The sequence below is a fragment of the Ptychodera flava genome, chromosome 3 (genome assembly GCF_041260155.1).
Source record: "Ptychodera flava strain L36383 chromosome 3, AS_Pfla_20210202, whole genome shotgun sequence".
Lineage (NCBI taxonomy): Eukaryota > Metazoa > Hemichordata > Enteropneusta > Ptychoderidae > Ptychodera > Ptychodera flava.
The window spans coordinates 5,955,059-5,971,418 of NC_091930.1; the positions used below are offsets into that span (position 1 = coordinate 5,955,059).

General features: G+C 38.0%; 1 protein-coding gene across 1 annotated transcript; it reads left to right on the top strand.

Moving 5' to 3' along the window:
• Positions 1-5,263: 5,263 nt before the first annotated feature.
• LOC139130304 (piggyBac transposable element-derived protein 4-like) lies at positions 5,264-6,484 on the top strand. Its single transcript, XM_070696057.1, has one exon. It carries the CDS (start codon positions 5,264-5,266, stop codon positions 6,482-6,484), a length of 1,221 nt encoding a protein of 406 aa, XP_070552158.1.
• Positions 6,485-16,360: the final 9,876 nt, after the last annotated feature.

The window sequence follows — 16,360 nt, forward strand, 5'->3', positions numbered from 1 at the left end:
ATAGTAAAACCAGCATATTTCAGTCATTTCTTAAACTTTCTTCTCTTAGCTTAAATGCCTTATATACAAAGATACAGAGACTGAGTATCTTTGTTGACCTTTTTCTCTCATAAGTGTCAAAAACTTATGGAAGTGAGGATCTCTTACCACAATTTCTGGTAAGTATTGATTTCTCAGGCTGTCATACAAAGGGCATTCTAGCAAAAAGTGGTATTCGTCCTCAACTTGACCTCCAGGACACAACTTACATATCCTTTCTGCGGGGCCAATGTTGTGATGTCTCCCTTCTTTTATCGCAAGTGGTAGAAACACAACAACGAAAACAAGCAAATAATCTCAAAATTTCATGATTGTAGTTACTCAAAAGATACTTCTCAGGTTCAAGTAATGACTTGAATTGTACATAAGTACACAACTTATGTTTTGAGGCACAATATCCTGACCACTGCTGTTTCAAAATATCGGAAACTCTTGTTTCAAATGAATGAAAGAAAGCTTCTTTGTTGCCTATCTCTTGATTTTACAATATATATCAATGGTCTTTATTCAGTACTCTTAGGCCATCGGCCCATAATACTTGACAATATTAAGTAAAGAATAAAAACTGACAGGAAGAACGGAAAGTTAAAGAATACATTTCACATATCGTTAATTTCTTTTCTTAATTTCATTGCATGGTAAGTAAAAGCCGCTAGACATTGCTGTGTGTTTACATCGGTTGACATCATTAATTTGAAAAAATTCCTTTCGATGGGAGGATTAAGATATATAGCAGGGATATATTTCTTCCTAAAACAATCAAAAAAAGAACAAATCATAAGAAAATGACATTCGTTTTCAATCTCATTTCTTTCACATAACAGACAAATTCGTTCATTTCTATCTATTTTATGTTTTCTATCGGTTTCTATTCTCAAATAATGTGAAGAACAACGCAGACGAGCTAACATTTGGGCATGTGAAACAATTTAACAGAAGATAGATACTTTTCTGCTTCAAGAGAAAATCTATACTCTCTATAGCTGGGCAGTTTGTCAAGTGAACAGACTTCACTGCGCCAATTTATATACAAATACTGTTTAAAGTTATTTACAAATATTTCATGAAGTTGTTTACATCTTTAACTTCTTGCCTTTCCCAGACATCTTGCAAATTACTTAAATATAAAAGATTTTTAACATCTCTCACCCAAGTTTGTCTTGACCTTACACCTGAATTTTCAATAAAATACAACATCTCATAACATTTCCTTGGATATCTATTTCGAGGCATATTAGCAGCTTAACCCAATATTTAACACATCTCTTTGCAGTGTAAAGATAGACTGGATACCTTCCGCACTCTCCCAAAACTGCAACATTTGGAGCATTGCTTGTAACACCTAAAACATTGCGACAGGCGAGATGCTGAATCCTTTCTAGACAATTGTGTTTGGCAAAACCCCATACTTCCGAACCATATGTCAAAATGGGCAAAATCATGGTATCAAAAACCTTAAAGAAAACATCATGTGGAAACATTCCTGTCTTTTTAGTTGCCCTCTGTATACCTGCAAGAGCTTTTCTTGCTTGTTGGGCGAGAGTTTTGGTTGCCATTGACCATTGTAGTCTACAAGAGAAAATAACCCCTAGGTATTTATAGTAGGACACAACTTCAAGTTTTACTCCATTAAAATACCATTTCTCAGCTTTTGCAAGATATCCACCTGCTTTAATAATACAACAACTTTTGTCTTCGTTAAATTTACTGACAATTTCAAAACTTTGCAATGGCTACTTAAAGAATTCAAAAGACGTTGTAAACCAATAACAGTATCAGAAAAAAGTACGACATCATCAGCAAATAACAAACAAAACAACTCAATCAAATCTGGAAATAATTGTATACCATGATATTGACTGCTATTTAATTCACGGGACAATTCGTTAATAAAAAAAGAAAACAGAAATGGGCTAAGCATACACCCTTGACGAACCCCTATAGGGCATTGGAAATAAGTTGAACAATTTTTAGTTCGTACACAGGACTTGACGTCTGAATAAATTGCATGTAACATTATAGACATTTTCCCCTTCACTCCACCTTTCAAAAGAACATACCAAAGTCTTTGGCGTTCAACAGTGCCAAAAGCCTTGGAAAAATCAACAAATGCGCAGTAAAATTTGCCACGTTTTCTTGACAAGTACTTTTGGATAATAGAATGAAGAATGAATATGTTGTCCGTAGTTGAATAACCACAATGAAAGCCAGCCTGCGATTCGTCAATTTTTCCAAGTGCATCCGCCCAAAAACATAGACGATTGTTCAAAATTGATGTGAAAATTTTACTAAATATACTTAATAAGGATATACCTCTGTAATTTTCTGGGCAATCAGTAGGTCCCTTTTTATGGAGAGGGATAATCGAAAAGTCTGTTAAACAAAACGTTTAAATATGGTACCAGGAAATGGCTTGTGGACTTAAAAAATCACCTAAAAGACCATCCGGTCCGGCTGATTTGCAATGTTTAAGTTTTCCAATTGCCTTGAAAATCTCGTCATTGGAGATAGGGCGATTCAAGATATCCCAATCTACCTCGGAATTACCAGGAATAATATCAACAGAGTCTAACAGATCATTCAAGTCGTCACTGAAGAAAAAATCATCATCATCTGGTCTATCACTTATAAACAAATTTCTAAAGTAATTAAAGAACACTGCAAGTTCAATAGTACTTCTATTTGTACGGACAGACACAAGACGCCTTAACGTACCCCAGAACTGCTTTGTAGAGGAGAAGGCAAGTTTCGTCATTTTGGCCTTTTCATCAGCATAAAACATACGCTTCTTGTTGCGACATACATTTTAAAATCCTTTCTTGCCTCTTGATACAAATTCAAAATACTAACATCATTCTTCTTTCGGAAATTCTCAATAGATGATACTTCTTATCCTTTAACTTACTACATTCTTTATCGAACCAAGGAGGCTGTTTACAATGGTTTGCCACATTTGAAGAAAATTTCTTGATCATATTACATTTTCAGCTGCATACATAAACGCATTACCTAATTTGTCAATAAAATTACAGATACTTGAATGTGGGTCTTCAACTATATCATCTAGGCTCTCTTTAATTTCACTTGACTGTAAAATATTAGAAAATAAAATCGCCCTTTCTGGGCACCAGACACACTTTTGCGTAACAGCACACTCAGTATCCTCAATATTTCCACGTACAGCATGATTGTCAGTAGCATTGAGTGTAAATGTAACTGGGAAATGGTCAGACTCTGTACGTAACTCCACAGCAAATGAAGAAATTTGGGAAAATAAACAAGATGACATAATCACGTAGTCAACTACGCTGGTACCAGCATTGGCTATACACGTGAATTCACCCTCGTTTTCATCAGCACCCACCCTTCCGTTAAGAATATGTAAATTAAACGACCAACACAAAGAAAGAAGAGAACGGCCATATTGATTCACATATTTGTCTTTTGACACACGTGGTAATGTAAAATGATCTTTGTCGTACATGTAAGAAGAATCTATTACCAAACATTACCAAAACCATATGAGTAAAGAATGTATTTAACAGACGTAGCCCAAGTATGTCGTCCAAGGTTGTCAAGGTTACGTAACATTAACTTTGATTGCCTTGGCAGTCTTTCCCTTGACATTTCGGTCAGCTTAACCCAATAATGTATGATTCGCTTCATAGTGTGATAATATACAGGTAGGCGACCACAATCCCCTATTACGGCTTCATTTGTGGTATGACTTGGACCCCTAACAGTTTCCTACACCAGGAACGTTGTACTTTTTCTATAACATCATAAAACTGGAATCCCCAAATCTCAGAACCGTAACACAGGATTGGCAAAATCATGGCATCAAACAGTTTGAAGTGAGAGTGATATGAGAAAAAATCAAGTTTCCATCTTGTAATTGCAACAGAAAACAAACTCATAGCTTTACTAGTTTGATTGGTTAAAGTATGCGCTGCTTTAGACCAAGAATTTCGAGAGGAGAGAAGTAAACTTAAATATTTATAGTAAGAAACGACATCGATTTGTGTGTTTCCAAAATGCCACTTTCCCATCGAGCATTGTGCCCTCCTTTCCGGAATATTACAATTTTTATCTTGTCCAGATTCACTTTCATACGCCACTTATTACAGAACTTTGAAAGTATGTCTATGAGATATTGTAAATTTCTAACAGAGTCTGAAAATATAACAATATCGTCCGCATATAATAATGAAAAAAGGTTGTACATGTCTTGAGTTAACACTGCGGCGACTGCTTCCTTTCTACTAAGGTTTGCACGACCTCGCTCAGCCGTCGGTTCGCGCGAACATCTGGTTTTTATCAATAACCAGACGATCTGTTCTCTCGAGAACGATCCATGAAATATTGGGCAAAGTGAGAAAATACCTCAATGTGTAGCAACCTGGGGTGTTCGTTATTTACATATCAAAGAAAAAATGCATTTCATGAATTTATTATCTGAATAGAATCATGAAATACATATGAAAAATGAAGTGCGAGTGAATGTTATTTGTCATCGGCGGTGTTTACTGTTTCTCTGCCTGGGAAACATGCGTCCGTTCGTGTGACCTCAAAGTGTACGCAAACATTAGAAATTTTAGACGGCACATCTGTTGCCGCTGACGTCAAACATTGGTTCGTAAAGCTCATCTCTTTCTCTCGCTTGTATATTACAGGCAGTGAGAAACCACGATGCAACAAGAAATAGAGCGTAGACAGGAATACTACGAAACGAGTATTGCCCGTGGTACCGTGAACAGACCATACACAGACGTACGAACTGGTAATTTCGATCTTTTACCGGAGTTCATTGGTCCAGAGCCGGGGTTATCAACCCGCTGCCAGACGATGCTTCAGAAGTCGAATGGTTTTTGCAAATATTCGACGAGGATCTGATAAGATTCATTACCCGATGCACTAATCGTTACGCTAGACAGAGGAGAAGGGCAAATGCGAGGGAACGGCAAAGATCTGCCTGGACACCGACGACAGTTGTCGAAATGAGAGCATTCATTGGAGTGATGGTGCTTTTCGGAATTTGCTGGCAGCCTGAAATCCAGCTGTATTGGTCGGACCATGTTTGCTTCGGTCATAATTTCGTCAAGAGAACTTTTCCCGTGATCGCTTCAAGCTACTGATGCGATATTTATACTACAGCACACAGCCCTACTGTGCTCGTAACACAGCCATGTATACAGCCCAAAAAATAAGTGAGAAACGGGATAGGATGTTGAAAGTACGAAATGTCATTGATCGAGTGAATGCAAACAGCCGAATGCACCGGAGCCCGATGTGCGAACTGGCAATCGACGAAGGAGTCATCCCCTACCGGGGCCGCACAAAGAATGTTCTCTACAATCCAGCAAAACCGCACAAATATGGAATGAGAGTTTACACTCTCAGTGAGTCCGCCACGGGTTACGTTTTCAACGACGAAGTCCATCAACCTGTCGCTGATAACTGTCATCACCCGCTTGATCCCAATGCTGCAGATGACCCCCGAGTTTTCAGGGGAAATAGACCTGGGAAAGTTGTTTCCCGGCTGATTCGACCCTACTATGAGTTAGGACATCATGTCATTATGGACTCATATTACACTTCTGCCCCGTTGTTTGACCATCTCTACGTGCATAATATTGCTGCCACGGGAACCTGCAGAATGTACACCTTAGGCTTACCCGATGAAGTAAAGAATGCCGAAAACTATGATCCACAAGTCGTACCGCCTGATGCTGACGACGAAGAGCGATGGCCACGTGGTAGTTTCTCGGTATTTCAAGACGGCGCAATGACAGTATGTGCCTGGAAAGACACAAAAATGGTGAAATTTATGAGCACGGCAGTCTCTGCACGGAGACCGAATCGAGCGCTAGTGAGGCGCCGATGTAAAGATAAAAGTACCGGTGCTTTTGAACGAATTGAAGTACTATGCCCGAACGTTGCTGTAATGTACAATCAGTACTTCAGAGGTGTTGACTTGACCGATCAACAGCTGGCTTACTACACGCCAGGTCGATCATCGCCACGGTGGCACAGAGCTGTGTTTTACCACGAGCTGAACAAGGCACTCATGAACGCTTTCCACAACATGGCATCAGTTCATGGATACGGTCAAAGTGGATCGAGATACAGACGTCAGCTCATGTTTCGCGCCCAAGTAGCAAAACAGCTGATCGGTAATTTCTCATCTCGGCAACGTCCCCCAAGAGGAACTAGTCTGACGGCACCACGTCTCATTCCTACCAATGTGGAAAGAGTTGGTCACCGAATGGGTCGCAATCCGGACGGAAGACGTAGTTGCGTGATGTGTCGACGTGCAGGACGGATAGTAGGCCATGGAACACGTCCCAATCGTGTTCATGAGACAATCAACTGTTGCCTCACTTGCCAGTTACCACTGTGTCACCCACGGTACAGACAAGCGTGCTGGCGAGAGCACAATGTGTGAATGCCGTTTGCAGAGGACCGCAGAACTTGACTATGTACGGACTGAACATTTGTCGGTATTACAACCCTTTATTACACAGTTGACATGGAAATAAAAAAACATTCACTCGCAAACCATCGGTGAGTACGATGTACTTTTGTTTGTGGTTGTGTGAAGTGAATGATTGAGTCTAACACGTTTGCGTGTGGGGTAAAGATCGAGTTACAACGATGATTGCATCGGACGATCGCAAGACAAGGTCTCAGCTAGAGCAGTTCCTGTTTTGGCAGAGAGCGAGTCGGTGTGCGATGAAAAATGCATCTGAGTAGCTAACAGTCGATTTCCCCGGTCTGTCATCTCCCAAATGCGTAATAAAAATATTTTTATTATGCAAATAGTATTCGACATTTACATACGGCTCCCTAGGCTGTACGAACCTCGAATACATCAACACAGTAAAGATCACATGTCAGCTCAGGGTAGTTCAGACCGTAACTGCTCAAACTGACAGCTGCCGACCGACAAACATGGAAACGTGAGATCGGCCTTGTGGGAACCCGTCGCCTCAGTGTTAATTGTATACCCATCTTTCCTGATGCTATGAACAAGGAGTTAAGTTCTTCTATGAAAATACTGAACAACAGAGGACTAAGGATGCAACCTTGTCTAACACCGGCTGGACAGTGAAAGTATTCTGCAGTTACATTACCAGCCCTGACACAAGATTTGATGTTACTGTACATTGAGTGAAGGATATTATACATATTGCCTTTGACACCAGAGAGTATTAATTTATACAGCAAAAGTGAATGGTTCACACGATCAAAAGCCTTGGAGAAATCTACAAATAAACAGTAAAATTTGCCACGTCTAATGTTCAGGTATTTTTGTATAATAGCGTGTGGAACAAAGATGTTATCTGTAGTACAATGGTTCTTCTGAAGCCAGCCTGACAATCTGAAATGATATTTACGTTATTAGACCACTTAGTTAATCCGTCATTCAGGATCGCAGTAAATATTTTTCCTAATGCGTTGAGAAGATAAATACCCCTTTAATTGTTCACATCTTTTCTGTCACCCTTTTTAAAGAGCGGGATAACAATAGCGATAGTCCATTCTGACGGGAAAATTCCAGACTCAAAAATACAATTAAAAAGCTCAACAAGTAAAGGTAGGATAATGTCTGAGGCATACTTGTAGAACTCATTTGGAAGGCCATCTGGACCTGGGGCTTTACCTGATTTTAATTTTTTCAGACATTTTAACACCTCATTTTCACTGATAGGACTATTTAAAATATTATTCGATTCATCATCATCATCATCATCATCATCATCATCATCATCATCATCATCATCATCACCACCACCACCACCTCAGGCTGGTTGTTACCATTTGTAAAATGGTTAATAGCCTCTTCTACAGTTCTAAGAAAATCCAAATCTCCCGACTCAATATCATAACACTCTTCATAAAGTGACCTAAAGTAATTGTACCATACATCAATACTGATCCATCGGAAGCGTTACCATTACATTTCAATAAAGCTTTTAAAATTGACCAAAACTCACCACAATTCTTCTTAGAGGCTTCCTGAAACTGTTTATGTATTGACTCCTGGAATTTTTTCTTTGAGAGTTCACATGTTTGTTTGAAGTGTTTCTTTGCATTTTTGTAGTCATTTAAGGTTTCCATAGAACTATTTTTTCGAAACAACTTCAATTTGTCATGAGCAGCACGCTTTGCTCGTTGACAAGAAACACCAAACCAAGATGGCTGGTCAGATTTGCGATCATTCCGTCGACTGTACTGACAGCGACCATCCGCACCTGCTCTCATTTAGTGTAGAAATAGCTTGAGAAATGTTTGAAATATTGTGGCGGGCATTCTCTAACATGCACAATACAGATGGGGTGGTTAGATTTTCCTTGAAAGTTTCTCTACATTTTTCCGACATGCGGAAACGAACACAGTCGGGGATAGCATTACCAGTACACACTTTGGAATGAACGCTTACATCTTTTAAACAATGCACTTGAGACAGAATCGGAAAATGATCCGAATCGATTCTCGACAAAACCTCGAAATCATTTAAATAAGAAAAGCACAGAGCAGAGAGTATGATATAATCCACAACACTACAGCCGTTTGAAGTGACACAGGTAAAATTGCCTGGATTATCAATGGCTGTTCTACCATTAATGATATGCATGTCAAAACTCTTACAGATGTCTAATGAGTGCTTGCCAGGTTCGTTTACAACTTTGTCTTTGGAATGTCTATGGATGTGGAATTGAGACGGTGTGTACACAGAGTCATCAACTGGTAAATGGTCAATTGAGTCATCTGAGATAAAATCATTTTCTGAACCAGTTCTTGCATTAAAATCATTACCATCATGAAATAACTATCTGGATACGAACGTCAGTCTAATCAAATAATTTTCAAGAGCTGTGAAGTTCTCAGAAATACAATTTGGTCTTAGATAACAGCAACCAATAACCACTCCTTTATCAAACTGGAATAAACTCTGATCCAGATGAACAAAAACACAATTTTCTATTTCACTTTCGATTTTGTAGACCTTTTCTGTAACGGTTTTCTTTATGTACAAAGCTGTACCGCCCCTTGGTCGCCCTTTAATGTAACGCTTTGTAGCGGGAGAAGAAAAAACTGTAATTTTTTTAAAAAATCAACTTTGTCACTACTTGTACAAAACGTTTCAATCATGCTTTTAACATCATAGTTTAAACAAAATGAGACAAAGTCTGCATTGCTAAGTTTTGGTTTTAAACCTCTAATGTTCCGCATGATAGTTGACAAGTTCACGATTTTTGGGCCTTGACCACATCCCTATCTAACGGGACGGCTGACTGGGGAGATTTTTCCGGTACTTTCGTTGACCATATAGACAGTTTTCTTACTGTCAGTATCTGTGGTGGATAGCTTGTCGTAGCGGACTGAACTTTAAGCGAAGGACTCTCTTCCAGCAGTGATTTGCACATCGCGAATAATCTTGAGCGAATATTTCTAATACGTTTGGAAAATCTTAGCTTATGCTGACATTCGTACCTTTCAGGTTCTTCGCTTTTGACAGGACGCTAGACTTGTCCTTGTACTTGGTGAACATGGCGACGATAGGTTTTGCTCCCCGTATAAGTGGTGCATTCACAATCCAATGTACTCGTTCGAATTCAACATCTTCGGTTATATGAGGTTGTCTTTCAATATCACCTTGACTTTCTCTTCTGAATGTTCCCAATTTTCATGCATATCATCTTGTCGTACTCCATAGAATATGAGATTATTTCTTCTGCTGCGAATTTCTAGATCATGATTTAATCGCTTCAAGTCATCGTTTTCTCTTCGTAACTGTTCCATTGACGTTTTAATTTCATTAAGAGTGGCATTACCTGATTCAAAGTCCGTTAGCTTTCTTGTAGTTTGTTGAAGCTGTTCCCTGAAGTCTACCATATCATCTTCTATGTTGTCCATTCTGTTCTGGAGAAATTCTAGCTTTTTTATGTACGAATTCTGTTTCTGTGATAATTTTGTCCAGTTTCCCGCTTATGGCTGCAATATCACTTTTCGTAGCTGGTTCAAAACCTTTCTGTTGCTGTACTCGATGATCATAGTGAAGGACTTGGATTTGCTTCTTCGTTGCCGCACATAACTAAAAGTCCGACTAGGCAGAGTTTGATGGCCAATGACACCTGGCAGTTCAGTAGTGGTATGACAAGGGCGGCCATCTTTGGTAGTTTTTTTTCTGTCTTTCTGGATCGCAACCAGCAAATCCTCCAATTTTGACCCTATATTGGTCCGAAACAATACCCATTTCGTGTCACCTGGTTCAGCTAGACTCTCGCTACTTCGGCAGACGACAGCCAAACTGAATGTAGGTCGTAAAGTGTGTTTTACGAGTAATTCTATGCAGCCGAGGTTCAGACCTGCTGCAAGTCCGAAGATCACATAATGCCCCAACCAACCCAACAGTCTATAAGTATTCTACTACATACTTCTTTAAATTCAGGAATTGGCTGTAAAGGGCCTTTGGAATGGTATGATTTGGTTTTCCTACCATTTGACATCAGTGACAAGTTTGACAGTAATGTGCTACATCCTGTCTGATATTAGGTGCATAGAAATGACTGAGAATTTTATGATAGGTCTTCCTGACTCCCAAATGACCAGCACAGGGGGTTTCATGGGTTAGAAGCAATATGTCCGCACGATAAGACTTAGGCAACTACTATTTAATGTTATAGCCCAATCATCATCAACAAAGACATTTGGAAGTCTCTATTTACGTGTGAGAATACCAGACATTGTATATTAACAAAAAGGACTATCTGAAGTTTCAGCTTCGTCAACAACCCTATCAAACAAACACATGATATCTGGGTCTTTGCTTTATTCAGCAAGGGGATTTGATCTAGAAAGTGTTTGACCATGGTCAGCAGAGGTTTTTACTGGAAGTTTCAAATTCACTTAGGAAATTGAATGATCCGTATCAAACACCTGACTGAGAAAGGTATCCTTTAAATCAACGTCTATGACGTCATTTTTGAGAATATCCTGATTCTCAAAGGTTGTCTTTGACATGGCTCGAGTAAAATCACATGCATGATACAATAAGGAATTTCTTGCTCAATTGACTGGCTAGGCTTATCGGTTATCGGTTTATCGGATTTGTAATGACCTTGTCCCCAACAAGGTCACTTCCAAGGAGAATGTGAATCCCTTCAAAAGGAAAAAAAGCGTAATACCTAGAGCGCAGGTCCAGAAACAAAGTCAAAAGACAAATAGACCTTATGGAGAGGAACAGGAATGTAATCATTACAATGTACTCCTGAATAAGAACTGTAAAACCTGAAAACGGCAGGGTATCTGCCAACAAAAGATACTCGGACTCCCTGGTATCTCTTAAAATTTTGATGGGGGTAGCGGAAGACAAATCACTAGAAAATGATTTTAAGCTATCGTGAATAAATGGTTCGAGAATACCTATAATGCTATCTTGAGAACCTTAACCATAATGGTTTGGGATAAGAGGGATTTAAACTCAGAAAATGTGTTACACACATCACTAGACTCTTAGATGGCTTAGATCCACTTTGAGCACTCTTACTTTCACGTTTCCTTTCAATTTTAGACAATCTTACATTACAATAATTAAAAGAAAGTGTACCAAATTGCTTGCTGGGCAGGGATTGGTACTTGGGATCTTATTATGTAGGAGTGTTATTTGAACTCTGTGAATTATTGTCATTTGCTTTCTACTCCCCTTTGAAAATTTCTGGGATGAAAAGGAATTTCATTTCCCGGCACTATTTCGGTATGAAACTGACTTGGATGGTTTGGTGATAAATGAAATTTTGTTCGTCAATGAATAATCGCTGGGACGGCAAAGCTCCACAGTTGAGTCAGACACTGACACAAAGTGAACAGTCATTTTGCTTGCTTGCAGGCTTGAATCCACAGTATAGATCCAGCGTGGCAGTGAAGGTCTTGAAAAGTGTTGAAGTTAATACTGCTGAAGTTTCCAAAGTCAAGTAACACGATCCAAATGTCCGACTTAAAGCCAGCTTTCCCAGTAATTACACTTTAATGGTTATATAAGAGAATGTAAGAACAATGTAGAACTTCTATTGATACGCTAATTGTTGCTCTCAAATATCTCCACTGGTGACTAATTGAATTTCTGGACATGTAAATATGACTAATTGACTTCAAGGTCTTGAGGTCGCGAAGTACAGTGGCCTTGAGAATGTTCTATACTAATTAACCTCAGGTCATGATTGTGGGGGAATGACCTACATAACAATAGTTGCAGTTCGATTGGGGAAAAACTTATTTTAAATTTACTCTTTATGATCACAGGAAAGCACGTTAAAATTATCATCGAGCATGCTCATTGACAGTGTAATCACAATTCATAGTGTGTTTTCGGCGTATCATCATACTCTGTGAAAAATATATATATAGCAAGATTCCATGATGTAGTAACAATTCGACTGGTTTCGCTAGATTTCAAAACTCACAACTCAAGTGGTGAATTGATTCTTGGAAGAGTGAACTGATGTATATATCCCCATATCAAACAATTTCTAGAGTATTTGCGAAACTCAAGATGGCAACAGCAGTAGAATGCAAAATATCGGCGCTGCACTTCTTATATCGCATCTACAACACTAAACGCACAGTGTTACATGACGGCCGTTTAAAAGAGGTCTTTGAATGGTAAACAATTAGAGGCTTGACTGAAGTCATATTTTGGACCACATTCCAAACTCGTATGACATGATATACATAACTCTTCACAGGAAAAACTGGACTAACGAGCTACTTTGACAAATGGCGCCGGCATTCTCTCAGTTTCAGAAAAATAATGTTATCGACTTGACGTAAAAGAAGAAATTCTGCTCAAATCTTTGCTAAATCTCTTTAGTCAAAAAAGCATTACAGTTCATCTCTTGAGCGCTTCGTCACACTTTAATAGAGATGTTTCTTTTTGATGGCTGCATTTAGAAGCAGAAGTGTTAAAAAGTCTTCTCAATGCACTGCACAAAAACGCAAACAAAAAGTCGTGTTGACAATGCTGCGATTGTGAACATACCCATGAATCACTCGACTAAACAAAGGACCGAATCTCAGTTTATTGCTTCCTTATACTTTAAGTCGTAAACAAGTCTATGAGCTTCTTTGACCTGTGCACAACACGCTCTGCTCGTTTGTGGTTGTGATGTTACGCTGTGAATAGATAAAAAAGTTACGCTCATAATCGCGTTGCAAGACTTATAAAGGCCCAAGAATAACGGGCATAGTTATCATTTTTGGTTGCTATCGATAAGTTGTCCGATAAGTTGTCCAAAAGAGAATCAAACTCACTTTGACAAGGGATTATTAGCAATATAGTTGCAGTTCGGTTTTGGGAAACTAATTTTAAATTTACTCCTAATGGTCACATGGAAATACACTTTAATTATCACCGAGAAAGTCATTGACAGTGTAATCACAATTCATAGTGTGTCATCGGCGCATCATCATACTCTGTGAAAGTATAATATATATTGCAACTTCCATGATGCAGTAGAAATCCACTGGTTTCGGTAGATTTCAAACTCACAACTCAAGTGGTGAAAAAATTCTTGGAAGAGTGAACTGAAGTATATATCCCCATATCAAAGTATTTCTAAAGTGTTTGTGAAACTCAAGATGGCAACAGCAGTGGGATGCAAAATATCGACGCTGCACTTCTTATGTCACATCTACAACACTAAACGCACAAGTTACATGACGGCTATTAGAAAGAGGTTTTTAATGGTGAACAATTCGAGGCTTACTGAAGTCATATTTTGGACCAGATTACAAAATTGTGTGACGTCAATATACATTACTCTTCACAAGAAAAACTGGACTAACGAGCTACTTTGACAAATGGCATTCTCTCAGTTTCAGAAAATAATGTTATCGACTTGACGTAAAAGAAGAAATGCTGCTAAAAATATTTGCTAAATTTTATTAGTCAAACAAGATTACAGTTCATCTCCTGAGCGCTTCGTCACACTTAAATAGAGATGTTTCTTTTTGATAACTGCATTTAGAAGCAGAAGTGTTAAAAAGTCTTCTCAATGCACTGCACAAAAACGCAAACAAAAAGTCGTGTTGACAATGCTGCGATTGTGAACATACCCATGAATCACTCGACTAAACAAAGGACAGAATCTCAGTTTATTGCTTCCTTATACTTTAAGTCGTAAACAAGTCTATGAGCTTCTTTGACCTGTGCACAACATGCTTTGCTTGCTTGTGATTATGATGTTACGCAGTGAATAGATAAACAAAGCTACGGTCAGAATCGCGTTGCAAGACTTATAAAAGCCCAAGAATGACGGGCATAATTTTTGGTTGCAATCGATAAAACGTGCTGCCGATAAGTTGTCCAAAGGAGAATCAAACTCACTTTGACAAGAGATTATTTGCAATGTAGGTGCAGTTCGAGTTTAGAAAACTAATTTTAAATTTACTCTTAATGGTCACAGGGAAACACGCTTCAATTATCACCGACAATGCTTATTGACAGTGTAATCACAATTCACAGTTTGTCCTTGGCGCATCATCATACTCAGTGAAAGGGCAGTTAAATTTCATTAAATGAACGACTCTTAACGATTCAAAAGTGCGATTTCTTCCAACTTATTTCTTTCAATATCTTTCTGTAAGCCTACTACTCTGTGATTAAAGCGCTATTTGCATCCTAAGAATTGACCTCACATACCGGCCTGACAGGATCTATTTATTCCTCCGAATTCGTACCTAAGTGTGTCTCTAGATCTGGCGTATATTTTTGCATTGGTCTGTAAAGCCTCTGTTTAGACGCAATATGTATTTTGTTGGGATCTAAAAGTATATATAATGCAAGGTTCGGTAATGCAGTGGAAATTGGACTGGTTTCCAAAGATTTAGAATTCCCAACTCAAAAGTGTTATTATAGGATACCTCGCCATATCAAACTATTTCTATTTGGCAACATCAGCTGAATACCTATATAAAATGTAGATTTTTAAATGTCTGACACATATAGGTTTGTTTTATGTCGTCTCGTCTGTGACTCATATGTAATTATGATATAGGTATTCTTACAATACCTAGATAAAACAGATTTATTTAATTATTAATTAATTAATTAATTTATTTATTTATTTAGACTATATTTAATCTCGATAAACTTTTGAACCAATGGCTCTGCTCAGACAGTGTCCAGAAATCATTAAAATATACAATATATACATTGAAAGTTGCACGCATCTGTGAAGACATGAAAGGCAAAACATACAATAGGTAAAAAAATCAAATAGACAAATGGACAAAAATCAGCATTACACTACTGAACATTTGTGTCACATAAAAATGAAATTAAATTTGTCTTTAAAAGTGTGTAAAAAGGAACATGAAAATCAAACGGTTAACTGTTCAATATTTTACAACACTGTACGTAAAACTTTTCTTTAAAAAAAACTGTTCTGTGTTTTTGAATGTGTAAATCTTCCCTGGTAGCAGATCTAGTGTTCCAACGGATAACATTGTGTATCCTTTTGAAAACATTCAAATAATCTCAGATAAAGTCAACTGCATAAAATGCGACGTTTAAAGTTCCAGTTCAACAACGGAAACATTGCAGTTTTAGACTTACACCCGACAAATGTTTGTTCTGACACAATATTTCATCGTACTAATACGCAACTTGTATTTTTCATATTTTTGTTTTGCAATTCAACTTGTCTTATATATGTATAATCGATACTTTAACCACCTAAATCAGTGTTATATATGTAACTTTTTTCTTGGATCTGACAATTTCGACATGACCTTTTATGTATATATTTTCCTTTATTACCACTCATTCATTTGTGTCATAAATGTTTTCAAAAAATTAGAATGTGACGTGACCGAGGTTATGATTGTATTGTCGATTACTTGGTAGCTTGACGGGGCCGGCACGGCTGGTATTTCGATGTTTAAGGGATGTAAAGAAGAATTGAGGCAGTGAGTACAAAAAAAAACACAAAATACTTTTTTAATTTTATTCCACGAACACTATGTTAGAGTACAGAGGCTGATGACGACTAGCTAGAGACTAACCAGCATACGCTTTGGCTGGACAGATAAACATAGCCTCATTAATAGTAATTATAGCTCATAAGTTATAAAGATATAGCATTATTTCACATTCCTAGTTCCTTAATTTCGTCGATGGAGACAGAGAGTCTCCATATACTGTAAAAGCATTCAGAAAATCAGCAAACATTGAAATAGATAATCATAAATGATTGGCTAATAAGTATTAAAGAAAAACAGACTTTCGGGGCTTTGAATAAATTTGTCACTGCTCATA